The sequence below is a fragment of the Rattus norvegicus genome, chromosome 8 (assembly GCF_021556685.1).
Source record: "Rattus norvegicus strain SHRSP/BbbUtx chromosome 8, alternate assembly SHRSP_T2T, whole genome shotgun sequence".
In the NCBI taxonomy this organism is placed as follows: Eukaryota; Metazoa; Chordata; class Mammalia; order Rodentia; family Muridae; genus Rattus; species Rattus norvegicus.
This window is the reverse complement of record NC_141541.1, coordinates 67,446,505-67,469,819: the sequence shown is the minus strand read 5'-3', so window position 1 is coordinate 67,469,819 and position 23,315 is coordinate 67,446,505. Positions and strand designations below refer to the sequence as shown.

Here is a 23,315-nt window from a genome sequence, read left to right as displayed (position 1 = left end):
TTTCTCTTCTAAAGCTGTTAAAGTCAGACTTGTTACAAAGGAATTCCGTAGATTTCACAACACTTAGGCCAGAAGACAGACACGTGTTAGTCTTCACAGTAAACTGGAAGTAGTAAGTTAGCAGCAGCCGGGGTAGTTACTGCAGAGTTTGACTCATCTTTCTTTTCTGCAGGTCACAGGTGTTTACAAAAAAAAAGAGTAAACTCTTTTTGTAAAGGACTATTTAGAATGTAGCTATTAAATGTATTTATATAGTATTATAGCTTTCCCACTGTTGGAGGTACTTAACTCTGTAGTTCTGGTTCTAGTGTGGAAGGGCCATGGGAAGGAACTTTACAGATATGAATGAACTTGTCCTCTGACCTCTGCTATAGATTTCAACAGATAGCTTCAGAAGTCCATGTTTATCACTGTGGCTCTAGGTGGAACCACTGGTCCCAGAGTCACATCTAGGGAAGGTAGTACTTGTCACTGGCCAGAGCTCTTTCCAATCCCAGATTCTTATAGAAAATGCCCGGGTATCCAGACTTGGGGAGATAGGAATTCCTTAATAGTGGAGCTGCTCCCCCCCTTGCAGTCCACTCAGCAGAGGCTATAGGGAGTTTCTCCTTAGAAAAGGACACAGTGGATCCTAGGGGCACAGACCATAAAGAACTACTTAGATCTGGGAAAAGTCTGTTCTTTTGCATTTTATAATTTTTTAAAAATGTGTCTGAGTGTCTTTATCTAGGTGAATATCTGTGTACCTCATATATGCCTGGTGCTTGGAGGCCAGAAAGGGGCACGGGATATCTTGAACCTGGAGTTAGCGATAGGCTGTGGGGTGGTATGTGGGTGCTGTGACTCATAACTCAGCACTGTGCAAGTAGCCAGTGCTGTTAACTGCTGAGCCAGCACTTCAACCATACATTTTATCATCTCTGTTTAAAAGTACACGTAGGAATTTTTTTGTAGAATCACAGGCATTTGTGAACACAAAAATCCTTGAGTGTAATGAATGGTTCAAAGGGCACACCTTGCTGAACAGTGCAGTCTTTGGGCTGCTGCGCTCTGGTGCTCACAGTGGACCAACACCTAACTCTGCTTTCTTCCGCATGCAGGAGATCTGCCATAACCTGGGAGTGTGCTACACTTACCTAAAGCAGTTCAGCAAGGTAATTCCTAGAAACGGTGATGGTGATGGCGCTGACTAGAAGTCACTGTGGTTCATTTGTCACAGAAGAGCCACTGTCCATTTTGTGTTAGCGCTCCTATCTGCAGAGCTTTGGAAGTAAAAGTTGCCTTTTATAATTATTGCCATGTAATACTTGTTATCACTCCTTTTTCCCTACTTTTGATAAAAAAAGAAGTGAGGGAAATTGTAGAATGTAAGTGGCAGTTCAATTAATTGCCTTCTCTCTCCTTTCTCTCTACCTCCTGTTACTATGGTTTAGTATAGAAACTAATGTCCAGTAAGACACTTATCAAAAAGTGGACCTTTGCAGGTCACTGTGGCACACTGCTGTATTTTCATCAACTAAGAGGCTAAGGGCAAAAGGATCTGAAGTTGAGACCAGCTGAAACTAGTGAGACACTACTGTTTCAAAGACACACACACACACACACACACACACACACACACACACACACACACGAGCTAGTGAGATGCTGTTTCAAAGAAACACACACGGGTTGGGGATTTAGCTCAGTGGTAGAGCGCTTGCCTAGCAAGCGCAAGGCCCTGGGTTCGGTCCCCAGCTCCGAAAAAAAAACAAAAACAAAAACAACAAAGAAACACACACACATACCCTTAAGGTATCCATGACCATAAGAACCATCTTATGCTTTGATAACAACTGATTTTTGTTTGTTTTGGTTGGTTTTTGAGACAGGGTTTCTCTGTGTAGCTCTGGCTGTCCTGGAACTCACTCTGAGACCAGGCTGGCCTCAAACTCAGAGATCCACCTGCCTCTGGAGTGCTTGGATTAAAGGGGTGAGCCACCATACCTGGCCTTCAGTTTTGCTTTTAAGGTCAGTGAAAGTTAATTTAAATGGATTGAATTTTGTTTCATGATGAGACTTTTTTCTGCTGGGAGTTTATATTTTACTCTGAACAAACTTCGTGCTCTAAATAAGACTTGCTGTCAGACAAAGCATGTTTTAACTTACTCTGGTGCTCAAATTAAGGAACAGATAACTAGTTCTTTTTTTTCCTTTGGTGGGGATGGGGAGGAGATCTTGAGATTTTGAGGTTTCTTTTTATAGTATAACTAACTGACTGTCCTGAAACTAGCTCTGCAGGCCAGGCTGGCCTGGACTCCGAGATCTGCCTGCCCTTGCCTCCTGGGTGCTGGGACTAAAGGAGTGTGCCACCACTGCCTGGCCTGCTTTTTTGTTTGTTCTTAGTTAAAATTTTGACATTTTTTATTTTATGTGTGTATGGATGTTTTGCCTATATGCATGTCTGTGCACCACATGTGTGCCTGGTCCCTTTGGAGGCTAGGACATCAGCTCCTATAGAATTAGAATTAGAATTAGAGATGGCTGAGCTACCAACTGGGTGTTGGGAATTAAGCCATGTTTCCAGCCTTAATTGAAGAATAGATGAGTTTTTGAGATTCCTGAAAGGTGGTGATGGTGGTTAGGGGGCTTTCCTTCATAACTAGAGGCTGTGTAGCTTGTTCTTTTTCTGCTGCCATCAAGACTGACTCTTACTAATAGCAGTCTATCAAGGCTGACTCTGTCATCTTTGTGCAAGATGATGGTATAACCTAGTCTATTTCTCAGAGCTATGAACAAATATATGCATATTAGCAGTTGAAGTGTAAGAATTAATTTTTGTAAGACATAAAATATATATTCAGGGGGACACAGAAGCTTTCTTAATGAATCTAGTTTTGTATAGATGATTAAATTTTTCTCTTCACAGAACAGTTTGACCAGGCACATTCCTGTTTATAGTATAGTTAAGTCAGAGGACACATAGGATTAGTCTTTAGACCTCTACTGAGGTAGAAAGTTATATTTCGACTTACTATAAAGCTCATCGGGTTAAATAATTATAAGTCCTGGCATTTGTAGAAGCCCTCATTGAGTCAGTGAATGAATAAAAGCCTTTTCGTTCATCTACTAAGATGTAGGCTCCCCCAGAGCAAAAAGTTATTTATGTTTATTCTCTGTTGTGTGGTGTTGGGAGATTGACGCCAGGGCCCCCCACAAGGCAGGCCTAGCCGTAGACTTATTTTCTTAACTCCAGCACATCAGGCGTCTAGACCAGGAGGCACTAAATGAGTACTTGTTGAATTAATAAATAAGAACAACTTTGTGTTCATTTGTTTTCATATTGTCAAGGAAATCTGGTTCAGTCAGGCTAAGGTTGTCCAGGTAGTCAGGAGTATAGGTGGGATCAAGTTTGGTGTGGTATTCTATACTATACTATGATGTCCCTTTGAGGTAATAATAATGTTTACCTAGCATAGGTGTAAATGTCAGAGAACATTCAGGAAGTTGATCATTCTATATGAATTCAGCAAGGCCAGCGAGGCTATGCTTAGGCTGTGAGAGCTATTTTTTCAGACATGATGTTCTCACATAAGTACATCAAAGTTCTGTGTTCTTCACATGCACCACTGTCCTACAACGGTGCTGATTTGGTTTTCTTTACTCTATTAAACTTTAATTAGGCGCAAGACCAATTGCACAGTGCCCTCCAGCTTAACAAGCATGACCTGACTTACATTATGCTGGGGAAGATCCATTTACTGCAGGGAGACTTGGATAAAGCCATTGAGATCTACAAGAAAGCAGTGGAGTAAGTGTCCTTTTCACTTGGACTTGGACTAGAGTGTCCACCCTTTTAACATTGCAACATGAAGTTATCACCCACAGAGTCCATGCTCAAGAAGAGAACACTGAATAACAAAAACTTGTACACACACCCCATGATGTTTTCGGTATGTTTGCCATTTTGCGTTGGGACAGATTGACAGCCATGCTGGGATGTATGCAGCCCAGAGGCCACAGGTTGACACACCTGCTGGAAGCAATGGGACCTTTGAGAACAGATGCTTGCTTTCTTCTGCGACAGTGCTGTTCTAGGCTAGCTGCCTCCCAGGCCAGCTGCTGGGGATTAGTTCCTTGTGTGGTTTTTTCACCTTCAACCTGAGTAACATGTTCCAGGCCATACTGAAGGAAGATGATACTTGTAACTCAGTATGGAGTAAGTACCTCTGGTTTGAAATAACTGCACACATACTTGCACACATAATCTGCAGTTGGAATTAGGTAGGAGAAAACAGCCACAACAGGAGTAGGTGGACCATGCACTCAGCAAGAACTTGGGCTGGGTGATATTTTGTAGCAGATCCTCTGTTCCTGGTGATCATATTAGGAACAGAAACCCCAGCTCAGTAACAGACATTTGCGCTCATTAACCTGAGACCGATATATCTTGCGTTAGTTATTTTGGTTTCTTATGCTGAAAATAGAATCTTACCTGTGCTTACCTGAGCACAGGTGCTACAACTCCAGCCACATAACATGTTTTACTGCTGATCTTTGTTTAAAAAATCCCATTAGGGTAGTCTAACCTGTTGACAATGGATGACTGAATTTCCCATCCCAAGTTTCTTTTCTAGGGACACCTAGAATTTTGGTTTTTTTTTTCTGTGTAGTGTCATCTTGTTTCACTTATTTCTTTTGAGGCAGGGTCTTAGCATGTAGCCTTGGCTGCCTACAACTCACCACGTAGATCAGGTTGGCCAGGAACTTGGAGAGGTCCACCTGCCTCCTTTAAATAGCACAGCTGTAGTAAAATGCTCAGGTGTCATGTTCGGTCATAGAACATGTATGACTCACAGACTAAGACTCTGAACTGGTAAAGAGTACTGGCTACTTCTTAGCTTTGTCCAGCACAGGGTGAGCTTCCTGGCTGTGTCAGTCACAGCACTACTTTCTGCATTTTCTATAACCACATTTTGTGTCAGAAAAATCTCTTAGGTTTGTTGGTAAGCTCAGTGATTTCCATTATCAAAAGGTTAGGCTTCTGTGGGTCGGTAGGAACCATGAAACAAGTCAAGAGCTCCTGTGAGAGTAAGCCTGTTCCTGACACTTGTCCTGTACAGGGTGGCATTTGAATTAGTACACATGAACTCTGGTGAGGTTGTGCAGACAGTGACTACTCAGACTTGAATCACTCATCTTCCAAAAGGAGAAAATAAGAGCGCTGAGTATTTGAGATGATAGCTTCATGGCCTGCAGCTTTGGAAAGGAGTGCTGTCAGGGGACAGACCCCGATGGGATGGGAAGGGTGGGGAGCACGAGTTCATTATGTGGTGTAGGAAGGGGTGTGCTCAAAGTGGATACTTCCTGTAGGAAAGTAAGACAGACACTCGGCTGTACTGAGAGAGTGTGTGCCAGCTCAGGCACAGGATAGGCTTTGACTGTGCAAGTCCTGGACCTCCTCAGGGTAACAAGCAGGAGCATTTCCTTGCTCTTTGATGCTTTTCAGGTGAAACTAATGATCCTGTGTTCAGATGGTCTCAACTCTGTTGTTTTGGCTTTTTGACAACGACAAGCATCAGAGAAAAACTGAAAAGGCAGATAATAGGCCAGTGTTTACTCCAGGATCCAGTATCTAAGTCTTTCCAAGGGTGGATATATGCCTTCTGTGTTTAGTTGGCAACTTAGTAAGTATGGTGCTTTGTTTAATTTGGAAAGCACATGTCAGGGACCTTGGAGTCCTAAGTGACATAGGAAGTAACATTGTCTGCACAGGGAAAGTGACAGAGTTCTCCACAGAGAGACTAGCGTAACTGTATCCTGACTTGGCTTAAAATTTAATTATTTTCAGTGTGATGAATTATTCCACAGTTGTTTTTTTAAGGTTGCTGTTGGTCCAAAAGAAGGGCTCTGAAAAAGGAGTCTAGGTTCCAAGCCCATTTCCTTCTGCTGAGCAGATCTTCTCTGTCTCCAGGACTGAGCTGATTTGCTTTTGAAGAGTGTTGGCTCTACAGGTCTGTCTCATAACAATGGTTTCCTTGTGAGCATCTCTGTGTTACAGGTTCTCTCCAGAAAATACAGAACTTCTCACAACTTTAGGATTACTCTACCTACAGGTAATGAGACTGCACATTCACATGCTGCTCTTAGACGTGCCTAAGTTTGTCTACAGTGCTCGCCTTCACTTTTCTACTTGGAACATTGTGTTAACGGTCACAGTACACACAGAAACCATGGCTTGTTTTAAATACTCATTGCTAACGGGATTAACATTTGCACCCAGGTCATGATTCTCTTTCAGCCTTAGTGTAATAGCAATTCTTATACAATAGGGAAAGAATATATATGAGAAACTGCTGTCTGGCTTGGGGCTGTTAACCTTATTGTTGGGGGAAAGGGGAAGAACTGATACATTTTACCACTTTGTGCAGTTCACTTGCTATCCAAGGTCCTGTAGGCGAGAGCAGCAAGGGGTAGGTTTTTAGAGAGGAAATACTACCTTTCTTTAACATTGCCAAGTGTGGATGGGACTCTCTCTCTCTTTAATTTTTAAAGGATTATTTATTTATTTATTTATTTATTTTGGTTCTTTTTTTTTTTTTTTTTTTTTTTCCGGAGCTGGGGACAGAACCCAGGGCCTTGCGCTTCCTAGGCAAGCGCTCTACCACTGAGCTAAATCCCCAACCCCTATTTATTTATTATATGTAAGTAGACACTGTAGCTGTCTTCAGACACACCAGAAGAGGGCATCAGATCTCATTACAGATGGTTGTGAGCCACCATGTGGTTGCTGAGATTTGAACTCAGGACCTCTGGAAAAGCAGTCAGTGTTCTTTTTTTTTGGGGGGGGGGTTCTTTTTTTCGGAGCTGGGGACCGAACCCAGGGCCTTACGATTCCTAGGCAAGCGCTCTACCACTGAGCTAAATCCTCAACCCCTCAGTCAGTGTTCTTAACCACTGAGCCATCTCCCTAGCCCTGGATGGGACTCTTTAAGTCTGCCACTTGTGTTGGCCTGAGTACCTGAGGCTCCAGATCTCTGAGCTGTCTTACCCTGCTCACTGTACAGTCTCCCTGTTCAGCTGATATGCCTCAGAAATAGCTTTTATAACTATTGCTTTAAGAACCTAGAGTCTAACACTGGGTCCTCTGGTCTTTGGCTTGTGAGGAAGAGCAACGGGACAGTCCCTGTCAGGAAGCATTAATATCAATCAGCATGAGTGTTTGTGAAATGGTTTTCTGGCCAAAGATACTTCAACTTTATCAGGAGAAAAATGAACAAGAATAAGGAAATCACAAACATGGACATTTGTGTTTTATTTGGTTTACCTACTTTATTTTTATTATCATTACTATTTTCAAGGGTTGGGGTGTGGGTGTCCAAAAGAACTTTACAAATGACTGCAGGTTACCATTCAGTGTATAGTTGCCCAATTTGTGAACTGACATGTCCCTGCTGAGGTAAATTCTATTTGGTTTGCTTTCTTTCAAGCTTGGTGTTTACCAGAAGGCATTTGAACACCTTGGGAATGCACTGACTTACGACCCTGCCAACTACAAGGTACTGCGTGCTCTGGTGCCCCCGTGGCCCTAGAGATGATCAAACCTAGAAACAGCACAGCCTTTTTACTTTAAATACGCAAGAAGGCAACTTTGTATGTATGTGTGCTAGTGCTGCTGAGCAAAACCAGAACTTTGTGCATGTTAGGCAAGTAGTCTACAGTGAGGTACACTACCACGCCTCAATCTTATTTTTAAAAGTTAGTTCTTATTGAAGCTATTGTAAAGTGTTAATGGTCAGTTTCTTCAAAAGGGGTACAGTTATGGTAATAGGATTGTTAATCTTTGCTGCAGGTAAAGTTAGCGTGCCGCTAGAATTTATATGTTAATTGAGAATTTAGCCAAGCTTCCACAGTTGTTGAAGGACTCTTGATCCTAATGAAGTCACATAACTTCCATATGTGACTTGAGGGTGAGAAAATCAAGTGAATGAACATTACTGAGGGAGAAGCAACCAGATAGGGTTTAAACACAAACTCGGTCAGTTTAGGAAGTCAGTAGCCTGGCTCTGTTGTCTTGGTACCTTTCCTTAAAGAAGTGGTAGTGCTAAAGGCAGCTCACATTGCATCCTGAGCCAGGCAGAACTGAGTATTAAGTGGGCACAGCAGGTATGTGTGAGGTGTCTGGGCATTTAGTGTACAAAGCAGAGCAGACAAATGGCAGCAGCTGTCAGATACTGAGGCCCCTGCTAGAGGTAGGAGATTAACGGAGCCAGATGGAGCCAGTGTGCTGTGGATTCCGAAGACGTTCCTATGAGTCCTTGGGTATATTTATGTACCTGGAAGTTGTTCTTGGTCGTGTTTGAGGATGAGCTTACTATGTACACTCAGGAGACTGTTTCATGGTCTTGGGCTTTTTGGATGGCTGAAATACTAATTTTACATGCACTGTGTTTTCAGGCCATCTTGGCAGCAGGCAGCATGATGCAGACTCATGGGGACTTTGATGTTGCCCTTACCAAATACAGAGTTGTAGCTTGTGCTATTCCAGAAAGTCCTCCACTTTGGAATAACATTGGAATGTGTTTCTTTGGCAAGAAGAAATACGTGGCAGTAAGTATTGGAGTCTTTGCTCTCACCCATCCATGTGGTTATGGGGCCTGCTGAGCTTGCCTTGCTTGCCCTGGGCTGAGTGCTCCTGTGTCTGCAGGCTATCAGCTGCCTAAAACGAGCCAATTACTTGGCACCCTTCGACTGGAAGATTCTGTACAATCTGGGCCTTGTCCATTTGACCATGCAGCAGTATGCATCGGCATTCCACTTTCTCAGCGCAGCCATCAACTTCCAGCCAAAGATGGGGGAACTCTACATGCTCTTGGCTGGTAAGGGGCATGTATACAGAATGTATTCTTCTGAGTTATGATGATGGAGAGTGAATTGGGATCATACATAGCTTAATAGCTAAATGCCCTAAAGAGGGAGTTGAACTCAAGTCTCAATAGCGATCGCTAGCCTCTGCCTCTGGAGTGCTGGAGTTAAAGGTGTGTACCACCACACTTACCTTTTTTTAAGAATTTACATTTTATTTTTAATTCTGTGTATGTGTGTATTGGGTTATGCATGGAAGCAGTCACTGAGCTCTTTGGAACCAGAGTTACAGACCGCTGTGAGCCACCAGGTGTGGGTGTTGTCAGAACAGAACGGGTCTTCTGGGAGAGCACTGGGGCATTTTTCTAGTCCCACACAGTTCCCTCCTAACAGTTCTTTCTTTTTCCTACTGGTAGTCTTTTTTTCTTGTTGGGTGGTGGTGGTGGAAGAGGAAGAAGAAGATGAAGAGAAGGAAGAGGAAAGGGAGGGGGGGGGAGGGGGGAGGGGGGAGGAAGAGGAGATTGACCCCTTGATCCTGCTTATAGCTAGGCAGACACTCTACCACTGAGCTAAACTAACAACCCCCATACTTATTGAACCCAATTGATTTGAGCTCAATAATATAATTAAGAACCTGGGTGTGAGTGGAGTTCGGCCTCCACTGCTAATTGTATGTATGCATGGTTGACGTGAGGATTGCATGAGTAAACATGATGACTGTTAAATCTTTGGGTTTTGTCATGTTAGTAAACTATGTCTTAAACAAAAGCCTAACATTAGAGCACACTGCACATGTAGAGGTGAGAGGACAAGAGGCAGAAGTTTTTCTCTTTCTAGTATATGGATTCCAGGGTCCACTCAGGTCACTGGGCCACCAGCATCCTTCCTCACTGAGCCGTCCCATTGGTCCCATCATCATTTTTGTTAACATGGCTGCTCTTTGGTAGTTCAAAGTATCATTCTATTCCCAAACTCCCATCTGTGCTGTATGAAGTAAAATTAAGCTGCGCAGAGGTGGATCATATCTATAATCCTAGCTCTTAAGGTAGAGGTTGGGAAATAATGAATTTGAGGCCAGCCAGAGCTACATTAGTGAGACCCTGACACTGTTTCAGAAAATACAATAAAAGTCATTTTAAAGTACTAACTATTCCTTTTAGGGAATATTTTCTCCATAAAACAAACTTAGAAACATTTCCCATAGCTTCCTTGGTAGTAGTCTTCTGGTATGTATTACTGTGGTGTTTTCAATTTATGAGAGAAAGGTCAAAAGCGACTAAATGGTGGTTGTTTGAAGAGCACCAGAATACAAAGCTAGCTCAAGTTCTGAGAGGCAGAGCCTTGCTGTAAGGTAAGTCAGCCATTCTGCTTATACTGTGGCAGAAGCAACAGTTCTAATCTGACAAAATAGAGCCAGCCTCCACATGGGCTTGACAGACAAACTGAACTTTGAAAAGCAGTAGCAAAGCAGAACATGTGACACTCTGCAGCCAGTTAATGTGGTGAGGCATCTAAGCTGAGGGACCGAAAGAAAGAGGCTTCATTTTGAGAGTGGTCTAGAATATTATTTTTGGTAACTAAAATGAGCTCTCCTGGTTCTCTCTGTGGCAGTGGCTCTGACCAACCTGGAAGACATAGAAAATGCCAAAAGAGCTTATGTAGAAGCTGTCCGCCTGGATAAGTAAGCATCTTCTCTGTGGGAAAGGGTCAGGGTGTTATTACCAAAGACTGCCATAGGAATGATGCTGCCTGAGTCATCTTAGCCACCACGTGGCATCAATGTGGAAGGCTGTGGTTCCTGAGCAAGCAAGAATGAAAAGCCTGAGAAATACTTCCAGTTCTCAGCTTAGTAATCAGGAATCCGATGAAAGTCAAGAGCTGGCAGCACTCTGTCGTGGGTTGCTGATAATCTGTGGGCTAACTAGATTAGCGTGGGACTCTGGGCTCAGCTTAATCAAAGATAACTGAGGTTCTTGGGGCAGTTGTGTGGGTGTCCACAAGATTTTGTTACACAGCTAGTCTGAGGTTGTTTTTTGATCTGCCCTTCCCTGGGTGGTTTTGTTGGTGCCAGACTCAGTCACATAGCATTCTGCTGTATAATGAATGGGGACAAACACTACTTAGTTTTTGAACTTCATATAATGAGAAGGATATTCAAATACCTAATTATTGCAGAGCCGCAGACACCCTGTCTCTCTGCCATAGGTGCAACCCTTTAGTAAACCTGAACTACGCTGTGCTGCTGTACAACCAGGGTGAGAAGAAGGGTGCCTTGGCTCAGTACCAGGAGATGGAGAAGAAGGTCCATTTTCTCAAGGACAACAATCCTCTGGAATTTGATTCTGAGGTATCCCTTCTGTTAGCTCCTACACATCATTAAGTAAGTCATTAACAGACCAAAGGTGATGTTTCTTTGGGCTTCATGTTGATTGCAGCATGGATTCAAAGCTATAGTCTTTGCTAGAAAAAAGTAACAAAGTAGTTCAAAGTTACTAATATGTTTTCATTAATATAGCAGGAACAGGCAGAGTTTGGCCAATGATGCTTCAAACTTGCATTGTTGCATTTTGAAATCCTGTAAGGAAACCCCTTGACACCCCATAAGCAACTTGTAGTCCTAGCATTTGAAAATGATGTCCTTGTTTTAAGTACTCCTCCTCCAGTTGCTGGTACCAGCAGGCACTGGTTATAGGTCAGTCAGTGGCCTTTGGTGAAAGGCCCAAGGTGGCTGACTTGGCTCTGCTGGTCAATAGCTTTCTTTCCTCCCCATTTGGGCACAAGATGGTAGAGATGGCTCAGAAGTTGGGAGCTGCCCTCCAGGTTGGAGAGGCACTGGTCTGGACCAAGCCAGTCAAAGATCCCAAGTCAAAGCACCGGACCAATTCAGGCAGCAAATCTGCTACTCTCCAGCAGCCTCTGGGCTCCTTTCAAGCTCTTGGACAGGCGATGTCTTCGGCAGCTGCACACAGGAAGATCCCTTCAGGTAGGAGAAAAAACTCTGAAGATTTAGTGGGGATAAGCTACCTCTACCAGCAGAGGTCACAGCTTTGAGCAAGGCTTGCACTCTGCAAACTCATGGCCAATTTAGTACTAGACAGAGGGAAAAGCCCAGAGTGACCAAACTGGCATTGGATTCTGAAGATCTGAGGTAAGCTTAAGACAGGGTGATAAGCTTTTGGATTTAGAAAGGCATTACTAAGTGCATGCTGTTGTACATTCCTGCCTTAATTTTCACAAGCTAATGTTTTATTCCTTCAGTTATGGGCATCCCTCCTAGGTGCACAATGCACTACAGTCTTGATAGATAATACAGAATTCCCTCTTAAGTGGTTTCTTCTAAAATAAAGTAACTGAGATTTCAAGTTCTGTTTCCTTGCAAGGTGCTGTAGGAGCCCAGCTCACAAAGCCGCCATCACTTCCACTGGAGCCAGAGCCAGAGCCCACTGTGGAGGCGAGTCCAACAGAAGCATCAGAACAAAACAAAGAAAAATAGCAACAAACATGAAAATCCAGGATGACCCTGGAGTAGGGGGTGTCTCTTAAGTGAGACCATATAGAAGGTGGTCACATGACCAAGCAGATGGAGGCCAACACTTCCTCCCTGGGTGGGCAGTGCAGAATAAAACAGAACCCAGGGTGTGTTGTGATGATCAGGAGGAGCCCAAGCAGCTCTTGGCTGGCCCCATCATAGGAACAAGGGAGAAGACATGCTACATAGACTTGCGGTCCTGCATGTATACTCCAAGACTCAGCAAGGCAAATGATGAAAGACCATTACTCAGTGAAGGACTTTATCTTGATAACGGGAAAAGTACTCTACTCAGTAGGCTGTGGTGATGAAGCTTCTTCATTCTAACTGGACTGTGGGAAGACGTAAGTCTCCACTGGAAACAAACCTTGGATTAAGAACCTAGTTAAATACGGCTTCCCCAACCACCACCACCACCACCACAACCACCACCACCACCACCACCCCTTTTAGATTAAGTTGAGATCCAAACTGGAATGAATCCAGCTATATCTGCCCAAAGACAATCTAAAACAAGTCCTTATCTCCATTCTTCAGAGAGGTCAGAGTCTAGAGCCAGATCATGTCAGTTTAAGTAGAGTCAAGGACTGGTCAGGAATTGGCGCCAAGAATTTAAAGAAAAAAGTGGGTAGGGTGACTGAGGACATAGCTCAGTATCAGAGCACTTGCTTAGCATACACAAGGCCCTGGGTTTAATCCCCAGTACTGATGAAAAAGAACAGAGCTTTTCGATAAGGAATTTTAACCAAGACAATCAATGATGAATGCTGACAGATGCTCTCATGGCCCATTAGCAGCCTTTGTGAAAGATTATGGATCTCCAAGAGGTCACATTAAAATATTTTTAAAAAAATAAAACTATGATCACTGTCTGTTTTTACCTATTTCTGAGCCTGGTTTGAAACTATTACCACCTCAAAGCCATGTTGCTCTTGGCTGTAGTGCAGCCGCACAGCAGTGTAGAGGTCGGCCTCCTCTGAGGTAGGTCCAGTTGTTGTATAAGTGGCAGCTACAGAACTGACACACGATCACGCCAGTGTGGAGACTGATACTTCAGCTGGGTCTGATGCGGCAGACTGAACAGAGGTCCTCTTCTGTCCTCTAACCGGTGAAGGCAAGTACAGTACCAGAGGTGATGCCTCGCCTGGGTAGCAGGTCTGCCATGCAGCAGTGGAGAAAACCTCTACGTCAGCATGGAGGGCGGTATAGACTAAACTGACTTACAGAAACTAAAAGGTCTCGATGAGAGGTAAGAATGTAAGCTTCTAAGAGGAGAAAGAAAACCAGGCCCTGAATCACCAGAAAGGAGGGTCTGCTTGCTTATAAGTGGCAAATGAGAAGAGACTATATAGGGTAAATACTCATTCTGGACTTAAGACTAGAAATCTGGGTGACTAGGATCAATGACTTTTCAAGCCTGTTTGTAGGCATGTCTCTGAGATAATCCAATGATCTTACTAGACACCTAACTAACCTGACTTGGGGAGCAAAGTCTGTTTGAAGGGTCTGCTAGAGCACTGTTCTTATCCTTTGGGGATCACACATCAGGTGTCCTGCATATCAGATATTTGTAAGTCATAATAGTACAGTCATAAAGTAGCAATGAAATAATTTTATGGTTGAGGTTATCACAACATGAAGAAGTGTATTAAAAGGTTGCAGCATTAGGAAGGCTGAAAACCTCTGTGCTAGAGGAATCTGGATTCAGCGAAAGCTAAAAAGTACAGGCTTAGGAAGTCACAGAGATGGAAGGAAAACAGTGTTTAAGGAGAAAAGCGGCATGGTGTTAAGGAAGGGAGGTCAGCCTTGGGAGTTTACCACAAAGTTACTGTCAGAAAGACCAAGTCTACTGGGGAGGAACCTGCAGTTGGAGGAGAAAACCTGTTTTAGAAGGTACATGTCAGGCTGCACTGGATTCGAACCTGGGGCTCAGTCCAGCCCCTATCCATCATGAAGCAGGACGCCCCCTTGGAGAGCATGGTGGTGGTAGATGTCCATGCAGAGATTAAGCTGCTCATTTCACAAAGCTTCAGAGGAGAGGAGGGATCTCTGAGGACAGAACTGAACTCCACGCTCCGAGATGACTTTACATGTTTGGTTTTGAGACAGGGTCTCATGTATGGCTGGCTTCACACAGTGTAGCTGAGAGAATTTACTCCTGATAGCTTACTTCTACTTCTAAAGGCTGTTCTGGCTAAAATCTTAACATGGGGGTATACAAGTGCATAGGTGCTTTTCTCCTCGGTGAGGTATGGCAGAAACCGAGAGGCCTGTTCATTTTCTCCTGTTCCTCGGGGGCAGTAGGGTACCTTTCTTTCACAAATAGTCACAAGCAACACTTTCTATAGTACCTGGACTTAGGTTTTCTTAGATAACAGGCCATACATGTCATACATATCCAGTCTTCTGAGCATCTGGTTTTGCAGTTTCTCATTCATTCTAAAAAGAATAAAAAGTTATTTTATGAAGGCAGCTCACAAGACAATTTTAAAGATTTAGGAAAATGAGACCAAATTGATAATCACAGAAACAATTCTGACCCATTAACAAGACTGAAACTAAGAACACTGCCAATACTATTAGCAGGGGTGCGGCACAGGTGCCTTGGAACTAAATTTTGCAGATTCCTTTTAAAAAAAATACTAAACATACTTTTATCTAATCCAAGAGTCATACTAAAGTATTTGCCAGAATGAATTGGAAGCAATCACATAATCCCTTACACAGATGCCCAAACTAGGAAGCAATCACGATATCTGTTTACGAGTGGATGAATAAACTTCAATGGAATCAGACAAAAGGAAAAGTGCAAAAAGAAGCTATCAAGCTGAGAAAATGTATTATATTAAGTGAAAAATGCCAGTTTAAAATACCCACATGATCTTAATATTGTATTCTGAAAATCTAGCCATTCTACAATGTTCTACTTTGTTATCTAAAATTATTTTTTTATCAGTAAAGAAATAAATATGGCGTCAGGATACCACTGTGCACAGGAGTAAGTCGAACTGATTACAGACCTGACTGTCAAAGCCGAGTTCACACAGCTCCGAGAGAATCTGAGCCTGCATGATGATGTGCCATTTTGTTTCCTGGGTAAGACAAATGTGAGGACGTTAACCTGAGCACCAGGCTGCAGCCTGTAGAGAGCAGACCTGACAAAGACCTTATTGTGTCTGAAAACATGAAGAACTCTTACAGCTCAATAAGGAAAACAAGCATCAGGCCAACACCGACACCTAAAAGGAAAGTGTAGGAGTGGCTAATGAGCACCGAACAGGTATCTAGTGCTTGTCACGTGGGAAATAGAAAAACAATCAATACCCACCTAAATGGCATAAGCTGAACACTGAAGAGTCCTGCTGTGGGCAAGAACAAAATAGAATCGGGTCAGTTGTCAGCAGGAGTGTAAAGTAGTCTAGCCATTTCTGTAAGGGGCTTTGCTTGGCCATCCTGGTCTTATAGGTCATCTGGGGAGGACCTATTCAGGCTCTTGGTGAGCTTATTAACCTGAGAGTGGAAGCCTGTACGTGCTTAGAGCCGTGAAGATGCATGGGTGGTTCTACAGAACACCAGCCTCATACCAGGACCAGGCAGTGAAGTTTCACTCATAAATCTCAGAACACACAAAACTACTTGTTTACAGAGGGAAAAAATAGTTGACTACAGGTCAAGATTGGGAATGGGATGGCATGGAGGATTTAGCTGGTGATGGGAACATTTGCCGAGACTTACCAAGTGATGTACTTAAATGTGTACAGCTTCATCACTTAAGTTTTTACCCTAAAACACAACAAAAGAAGAAAAACCTAGATTACTTCAACAGCTTTCAAATAACCTAAAATGGTTAGACCCAAAAGTTGCCTGTTCAGCTTATCGAGAGGTAATTACTAAAATTGTGTATTGCATGCTGTGCTAAATACTTGCCCTAGTTATCTCCTTTATCAACAGAACGCAGGGGAGCTACCAGGATAGCCCCATTTTACAGCTGAGCTAAGTGAGGTTAAGCCAAGGGAACCTGCCAGATAATATCAAGTAACATTTCACCAACTCAAACACCCTTCATGAATTTGGATTGTGCCTACTGATGTTTACCTGTAGGCTAAAGGTTGGCTGCATCCTACCTCTTAGTGGTGGTGCAGGCTACAAATGCAACAGGAAGTGTACATTTTCTAGGAATCCTGTTACTGTCTAAGGGGAATTTCAAACCCTTTGTGCCCTTATTAATCCTTAGTCAGATGCTGTTCAAAGCCTAGGGTTGAAGAACACAGCCCCATCTGTTCAGTTCCTTCCACTCATCCCAGCCTTGATCACAGAAAGGCATTCTGCAGACAGGTGACTGCTCTGTCTAGCCTGTGTACACTCATTATATACAATAGTTATTCCCCTCTAACAGACATTCTGGTACATTTTATTCATCACAAAATTGACCTACCAACTTTATAATAAACAACCAAACCCACCTTATTTCTTATGTTTGACAACATAGGTGCCGGGATCTGAACTTGTGTGGGGCCCTCATGACTGCATTCTTCAGCCACTGGATCTGGCAACTGTTACAAGCCCATCTGTTAGCAAAGACTTGGATGCTGGGTCTGGGGCTTTAGGCCAAGCTTGCCCTTTAATAATTCTCAAGGGCTACTCGCCTAGGTAGGTGCTCAGTACACCTCTCACCCTAGTCTTCACTGCCATTATCAGGAACACTTGGACGGTGTTGAGACTATAGTCTAGGCAGGAGTTGAACAAATACTACGGAAAAGAACACAGAGTTTACAGAACGTTGGTTTAAGAAAGTTCTCTCACTTCAGCTTTCCTAAGAGGTGGAAGCATGGTGATGCACACCTGTAGGCTCAGCACTCGGTGAGCCCACCTGAAAGGGAAAAGTGTAGAATCTTTCTGAGGTAGGGTCTCACTGTGTAGACCTACCTGACTAGCCTGGAACTAAACTCTGTAGACTAGGCTGGCCTCAGACTCAGACCTCATATAAAGCTAATTGTAACTGAGTTTCCTTAGGGGCAGAGGATTAAGCAGCAGCCAACATCTCCATAATGAGATTTGCTTTCACTTTCAAGATGCAGAATTGTATAGGCTTCAGTTTTCTTTGAAAGTGTTAAGTCTTTTCTTTTTACCCAAATCAGGGAGGGGAGATCTGCCATTCCAGGGCTGGTATGAGTGGCCCTTGTCCTGGGCAAACATCTTATACTTTGGACTAGAAAGATTTTGGCTCTTTGAAATGGCTGTGCTCCAGCTTCAAGGTAGCCCCACAGCAGTGTCTCTGCAACTTTTAGCCTGACAGACCTACTGCTAGGGTTCAGCCTGAGGGACTGCCTAACCCAATGAATGGCAGGGACCAAAGAACAAATGCCTCAGTAGCCAAGTGACATGCAAGTCGTAGGATCTGTCCAGAGTAGGGTTGAGAACAAAACTGATTAGACTTAAGATCCTGGAAATGTAAATTGTTTTAATATTTTTAAAAGCACACAGAAATCTTGATTTATTAAAAAAATAAATATACAACACGACACATTTATTCATGATCCTGGGGCTCTTAAGAGGTCAAACTAATGGATGTGTCAAAACAAAAACACAAAACACATGATGTGTTCTATACTGAAGCACTTTCCAGTTGTAAGACACATCTCTTCAAGGCTCAGAAGAAACGAGAACCAGTCTCCTGCTGCAGAAAGCATTTCCAGGCTCGGCACTGAGGCTGAGAACAAGCCATAGGGCCTTTTCTCAGTCAGCCCCAATCTCTGAAGCTGAGGCAGGAAGGCATGATGCTCCCAAGCAGGTGCAGAATGATTAGGTGGCTCAAGGCTCTCCCAAGAATCTCCAATCCTAGCCCATAAAGCACAGGACTGTTTTGTCCTCTCTTGCGGCTCTGACCTATGTCTGAGAACAGGAGGCTGAGAAGGTACACATGTCAAATATTGTCACTCTAACACTGAATGGACAAGCTGATTCTGCCAGGAGCATAAGGTGTCATGACTGCCTTCAGCAGGTTTCACGAGTGGTCAGTCTTGTGGGGGAGGACTGCCTTCTCTAGAGGGCAAGGAGGGAAGTGCTTTCTGCGGCCGGAGGAGACTCTCCAGAGTCATGGTACATCAACTGGGGATTCAGAGAGGTGTTCTTTTTTTTTTTTTTAGCTGAGGACCGAACCCAGGGCCTTACCCTTGCTAGGCAATCGCTCTACCACTGAGCTAAACCCCAATCCCCCAGAGAGGTGTTCTTAACCTTTGTAGCACACACAAAAAAACAAAAATCCAGTCTCGTTAGTAGATAGCTACGTTTCGATTATACCTGAAGTGATTTTATGCTGCCAACAGGCTGGAATGTATCTGTGCAGTTTAATCTGCTGTGATTTCTTTGGCTGCCTTCCAATTAGATCTAGGAACTGTTCTGACACCCACAAGCCTATTTCCCAAGCTATGTTCGTCCTGGAATTCTTAAGATGGGTGGCTTTCATTCCTCATATAACTGTCTACAGCATTCCTAATCAGGGTATGCTTCTGAATAGAAGAGGCCTTCAGCAGAAATGGCATCACCAAGGCCTACAGTTCGAACAGGGTCTTTACACACCAACACGGGTGTGAAGTGGAAAGTGACCCCCTCCCTGTGCCACTCCACCACTGGCTTATTTGGGTTTAATACAATCCTGGAGCCGGGCTCCAAACGGGATGTCATAAACTCCTGAGGTGCTCTCAGAGATACTCGGTTGGTGTCTATGGTTTCCGTGGCACAGGCTTGTGTCCCAGCTACACGAGCTCCTGCAGCTACAGCTGCGAGCTGGTTGGCCCAGTGTCCGTCCACAGTTGCCAGAATGTGGTAGACCAGCGTGTGGAAATGGATCCTGGTGAGATCTGATGATCTGCTTTTGCTCCTTCCATGTTCTTTCAAGATCCAGAAGAGGATATCACTGACCATGCCCACATCAGGAACGCCATCCCAAGAGGAGAGAGAAGCATGGGGTCCAGATGCTGACTGGCTGAGAAACAGCAGCTCCTGTTCATTCAGCCCAAGAGAAGCCACTGCGGGAAAGACCTGCTAACAGAAATAATGACAGGTCTTTTTTGGGTGGACACAGCTTCGCTCCTTGTGCATTAGGATACAGCCAATGACTAGAGGTCAGGCAGGCGTCTCTGAAACTAGTTTCAGGTATTAAATCCCCAACTGTCTCCACCTTCATGACTACCTGGGAAATTGCAGAGTTGCTCAACACCCTCCAGACCTGCTCTTGTTAAATGTCACTATAAAGGGGCAGAAGACGACACACAGTGGAGCTCTTCCCTCTGCAGAGGGTTCAAGGGTGTCAGTAGGGATCCTGCAGGCCTTATACACATCCATTTTTCTTACCCATGCAATAACACTGGAGCGTCACATGAAACTGAGAAGGTTCCGAGAGCACACTCGCCCTCCATCTTTTTGCACTTTCTGGGTGAGGGTCATGTATTACTGAGCTCATAGAGCTAATGAGTAGTCAAGCTGACAAGCCAGCCAGCTGTGATAGCCTGTGCTTAGGCCTGGCTCACTGGGACTTATCCGGATGCTCCTAAAGGGAGATGATATAAGATACCTAGCACTAGGAAGCCACACTTGCCTGACACTCGTGTTTAATTGAAAGCAGCTGGGTTAGGCTTTCAGTTTTTGTCTCTGAAATTTGAAAAAAACAAACAAACAAACAAACAAACAAACAAAAAACCAAAACAAAACAGAAAACAACACTCTTCACTTTAACATCCTCACTCCAAAGGAAAAAACATGGCTCAGGCCTATCGGCTGCACTGCCACAGTCCTAACCCAGTAGGAGACATTATCCTTTTTTTTTTTTTTTTTTTTTTTTTGGTTCTTTTTTTCGGAGCTGGGGACTGAACCCAGGGCCTTGCGCTTCCTAGGCAAACGCTCTACCACTGAGCTAAATCCCCAACCCCCGAGACATTATCCTTAATGTCCATTCTGGCTCCCCTGTCCTCAGATCTGGGTTACACATCACCCACGTCAGTCAGTAGACCTGTCAGAGCCCAAACACCTGGGCTTATAGGAGAAAACAACTTCTTTCTGAGGCTCCCAGGACCAGAGGCAGCCTGTGAATGGCCCATGTGGTTACCTGATGCACAATACTGCTCATGAGCTCCCTGTTGGTCATACTGGCCAGCTCTAGGTGAACTGGAATACCAGTGGGGATGTCAGAGATGGAGGTCACAACCTATAAGGAGGACAGCAGTGTCATTAGGATAGAAGGCAGGCAGGAGGAAGCAAGCAGCTCAGATGTGCTCAAAACACCCTTTGCATCCTCATGAATTAGAAGCAGTGTGTGTCCCCACCTCTGTGGCCAATAGCTGATTGTCCCAATAGAAAAACTCTACTCTGTAGGGAGCTACCAGAGTTATAGAATCAGAGGACACAGAACTACCCTTGTATGTTCATGTTGTCTCCTATCCCTGGGACTTAAATTGAGCAGTTGGCCCCAATGTATAGAGATCTACAGAAGCACGGTGTAGCTGGTGTGAAGTGAGATGGTACAGAAAACACAAAACAGAGCTGCAAACCCTGCAGCTTGCAGCCACGCTGAGTTAAACACAGGACACAGAAGCTGAGGCAAGATATCCTCAATTGCTCCACTGCTGCTACCTAGATGTAGCAGAGCCTAAGACAAGGCAGCATCAGCTCGAGGCTCAATGGCAGGAGCCTGAAGGAAAACACCAGCTGAGACCTGTAAGTCCGTAGCAGAGCTATTACCTCCAAGAGCCTCTTCCTCTGGAGCTCCTTGCTTTGTCCCTCCATCATGTGCAATCCAGAAAGGACCACCAGGTCAGGCTGGAACTCCTCCAGGCTAGACACAAACACCTCCAGCATATTCATGGCCCCGTTGGAGAGGTCGTGAGAGAAGATGAACCGGTTGGCCTGGGGAGCTTTAAACGGGCCCCACTCCTCCCCTAGAAAAGCCCAGTCAACACAATAGGAAGAAAAGGAAGAGGCTTTCAGTCTCCCAACTGCAGGAACTTGCTGGTGCCTCAGAGGACCTTTGGCTCTGAGCGGGCTGGTCTGTGGACAAGCAGACCCCTACAGTGGTGCAAGGTCAGCAGGGTGCTGCATCCAGGGCAGGACCGCAGTAGATAAAATCCTAAACCCAACTCTAATAAAGAAACAAAAACATAGGTTGAGCCTTGTCTGTTAACGTCATTAGCTTCTCTTAAGTTCCAAGAAAGCCCTGCTGTCTGCTGAACTCAAGCATGGGTCATGAGAACAGAGCGCATGACTCCTCCATACCAGCACACCCAACAGATAGGCCAGGCTGCCCTCCCGAGAGCAACGCCCTGAGTACTTTTCAGAGTTGGAAGTTAAATAGGCTGAAAACCTGAGCCTTAGCTGACCCCGCCTCCTCCTGCTGCCCCTGGAGATCTCTGAGCTCGTGGATCTAAGGCTATTAGCTGTTCCAATCACTTCTGCGCAGAACTGCTGTGGAGTGGTGACTGTCCTGACAAGTTAAAGTGCTACTGCCTCTCCTAAATTTGTCTTCTCCTACCCCACCCCTATGATGGCACTGTTACTTCCTTGGCAGGGCCACTAATGTGCCCTACTGTAGGACCTGGCACAGATCTGCACTGACCTATCAGGTAGCCACTGAGCTGAGGGCAGGCCTGTGCTTCCCTCAACACATCCCACTGCTTCCCGATGCATCTGCCACACAGCCACAAGAATGAGGGAACAAAGAACAAGGGAATAAGAAAACAGACAGATGACCTAAATGACTACAAGGACAAAACAATCCCGCACTTCTGCAATCATGACTGCACAGGGTAAAAACACACTTCCTAGAGGCCAATGCTAGGAAGCACTACCCAGCTTAGCCTAGGGAAGAGAACCACACGGGTCTCCAGAGCAGCAGACTTCTTCAGGGAGTGGAAGGGGAGAGTAAACACGCTTCTGCAAGGCGGGCGAGAGAGAATGCAGAGCTGCGATTTCCACAAGACACGGGACTGATGGAGCGGCCGAGATGATGGGTCTCAGCCTGTGATAACAGCTGATGTGCCTTTCCTCACAAAACCCTGTATTCATTTCTTTTCTCAATTTATCAACCCAGTGAAACTTCTGTGGTGACTCACTTAATTCCCAGACTAAAGCGGAAAGTAAGCTTTTCTGGGGTGCTCTGGTGAGAGAGAAGAAAATGAAAAGAAAAAGTTGACAGATGCCCTTGAAATTTACCAATCTAAGCTACAGAGAAGCCACGTAGTGCTTCAGCTGAGGTTGCCCTGAGGGCTACCCCTCAGACTGTCTCTTCCTGGAGCCTGTGGCAGTGGAGCTTCACAGGTTAGCAAAAGGCCTGCTGTTTTGTTCAAGAAAAGAACTAGGCATCCAAAAGCGAAGCTTATCAAGCCAAGGACAGAAGCTGTTTTCAAGAAAGCTGAATGGGCTCCCTCCCTACCACAAGAGTCAGAACTCTGACACAGGGCACTCTCAACCTCCAAGCCACCATGAGAAATTAACTACAAAGCACGCAGGCAGGCTTGGGTGCCTACAGAAGTGGCAGGAACAGGCCCCAGACACACACCTCAGCTATTCAGGACTTCCAGGCAGTGGTCCTACAGCATTTCACAAGCTTTAAACCCACTCCCAGGTTCATCCTCACTGTTTACTATGGTAAAAAGTGTTAAACCTACTTCCTATTTGGGAAAACTGAACTCAGTAACTCAAAGCCTGTATATTATGAAATGTCCATTCTTTTTTTTTTTTTTTTTTTTTTTTTTGGTTCTTTTTTTCGGAGCTGGGGACCGAACCCAGGGCCTTGCGCTTCCTAGGCAAGCGCTCTACCACTGAGCTAAATCCCCAACCCCTGAAATGTCCATTCTTACTAAAACATTCTGCTTCAAATTTTGTATCTGCCCTCCACAAGTCCCCAGATGTTTCTAGTATGTATCAGAGAGAACTTGGAAACAACTAATCC

At 44.5% G+C, this 23,315-nt stretch overlaps 2 protein-coding genes and 3 long non-coding RNA genes across 9 annotated transcripts in view; 2 read left to right on the top strand and 3 right to left on the bottom strand.

Annotated features, from left to right (window-relative positions):
* Window positions 1–13,255, top strand: part of Bbs4 (Bardet-Biedl syndrome 4) — a 33,467-nt gene extending 20,212 nt beyond the window's left edge. For 2 of the 4 annotated variants that reach the window (XM_087561017.1, XM_087561018.1), the window contains 10 exons: window positions 1,101–1,154; window positions 3,663–3,790; window positions 6,041–6,095; window positions 7,470–7,538; window positions 8,437–8,589; window positions 8,687–8,858; window positions 10,456–10,525; window positions 11,050–11,191; window positions 11,626–11,827; window positions 12,225–13,231. In XM_087561017.1, the coding sequence (XP_087417143.1) occupies window positions 1,101–1,154; window positions 3,663–3,790; window positions 6,041–6,095; window positions 7,470–7,538; window positions 8,437–8,589; window positions 8,687–8,858; window positions 10,456–10,525; window positions 11,050–11,191; window positions 11,626–11,827; window positions 12,225–12,337 (1,158 nt within the window). In that variant the 3' untranslated portion in view covers window positions 12,338–13,231. 4 annotated transcript variants of the gene reach the window in all.
* Window positions 11,327–15,684, bottom strand: LOC148004169 (uncharacterized). The gene is made up of 2 exons (XR_015627736.1): window positions 15,394–15,684; window positions 11,327–14,812 (listed from the first exon to the last, which is right to left on the bottom strand). It is a non-coding gene; the product is annotated as an uncharacterized LOC148004169 (long non-coding RNA).
* A 16-nt stretch (window positions 15,685–15,700) lies between these two features.
* On the bottom strand, window positions 15,701–16,924 carry LOC148004168 (uncharacterized). Its single transcript, XR_015627737.1, has 3 exons — window positions 16,837–16,924; window positions 16,109–16,156; window positions 15,701–15,735 (listed from the first exon to the last, which is right to left on the bottom strand). It is a non-coding gene; the product is annotated as an uncharacterized LOC148004168 (long non-coding RNA).
* Window positions 16,524–21,525, top strand: LOC148004167 (uncharacterized). Its single transcript, XR_015627735.1, has 2 exons — window positions 16,524–17,023; window positions 19,272–21,525. It is a non-coding gene; the product is annotated as an uncharacterized LOC148004167 (long non-coding RNA).
* Window positions 17,815–23,315, bottom strand: part of Adpgk (ADP-dependent glucokinase) — a 27,440-nt gene continuing 21,939 nt past the window's right edge. The window contains 3 exon segments of one of the 2 annotated variants that reach the window (NM_001100723.1): window positions 17,815–19,417; window positions 20,478–20,576; window positions 21,110–21,306. In NM_001100723.1, the coding sequence (NP_001094193.1) occupies window positions 18,866–19,417; window positions 20,478–20,576; window positions 21,110–21,306 (848 nt within the window). In that variant the 3' untranslated portion in view covers window positions 17,815–18,865. 2 annotated transcript variants of the gene reach the window in all.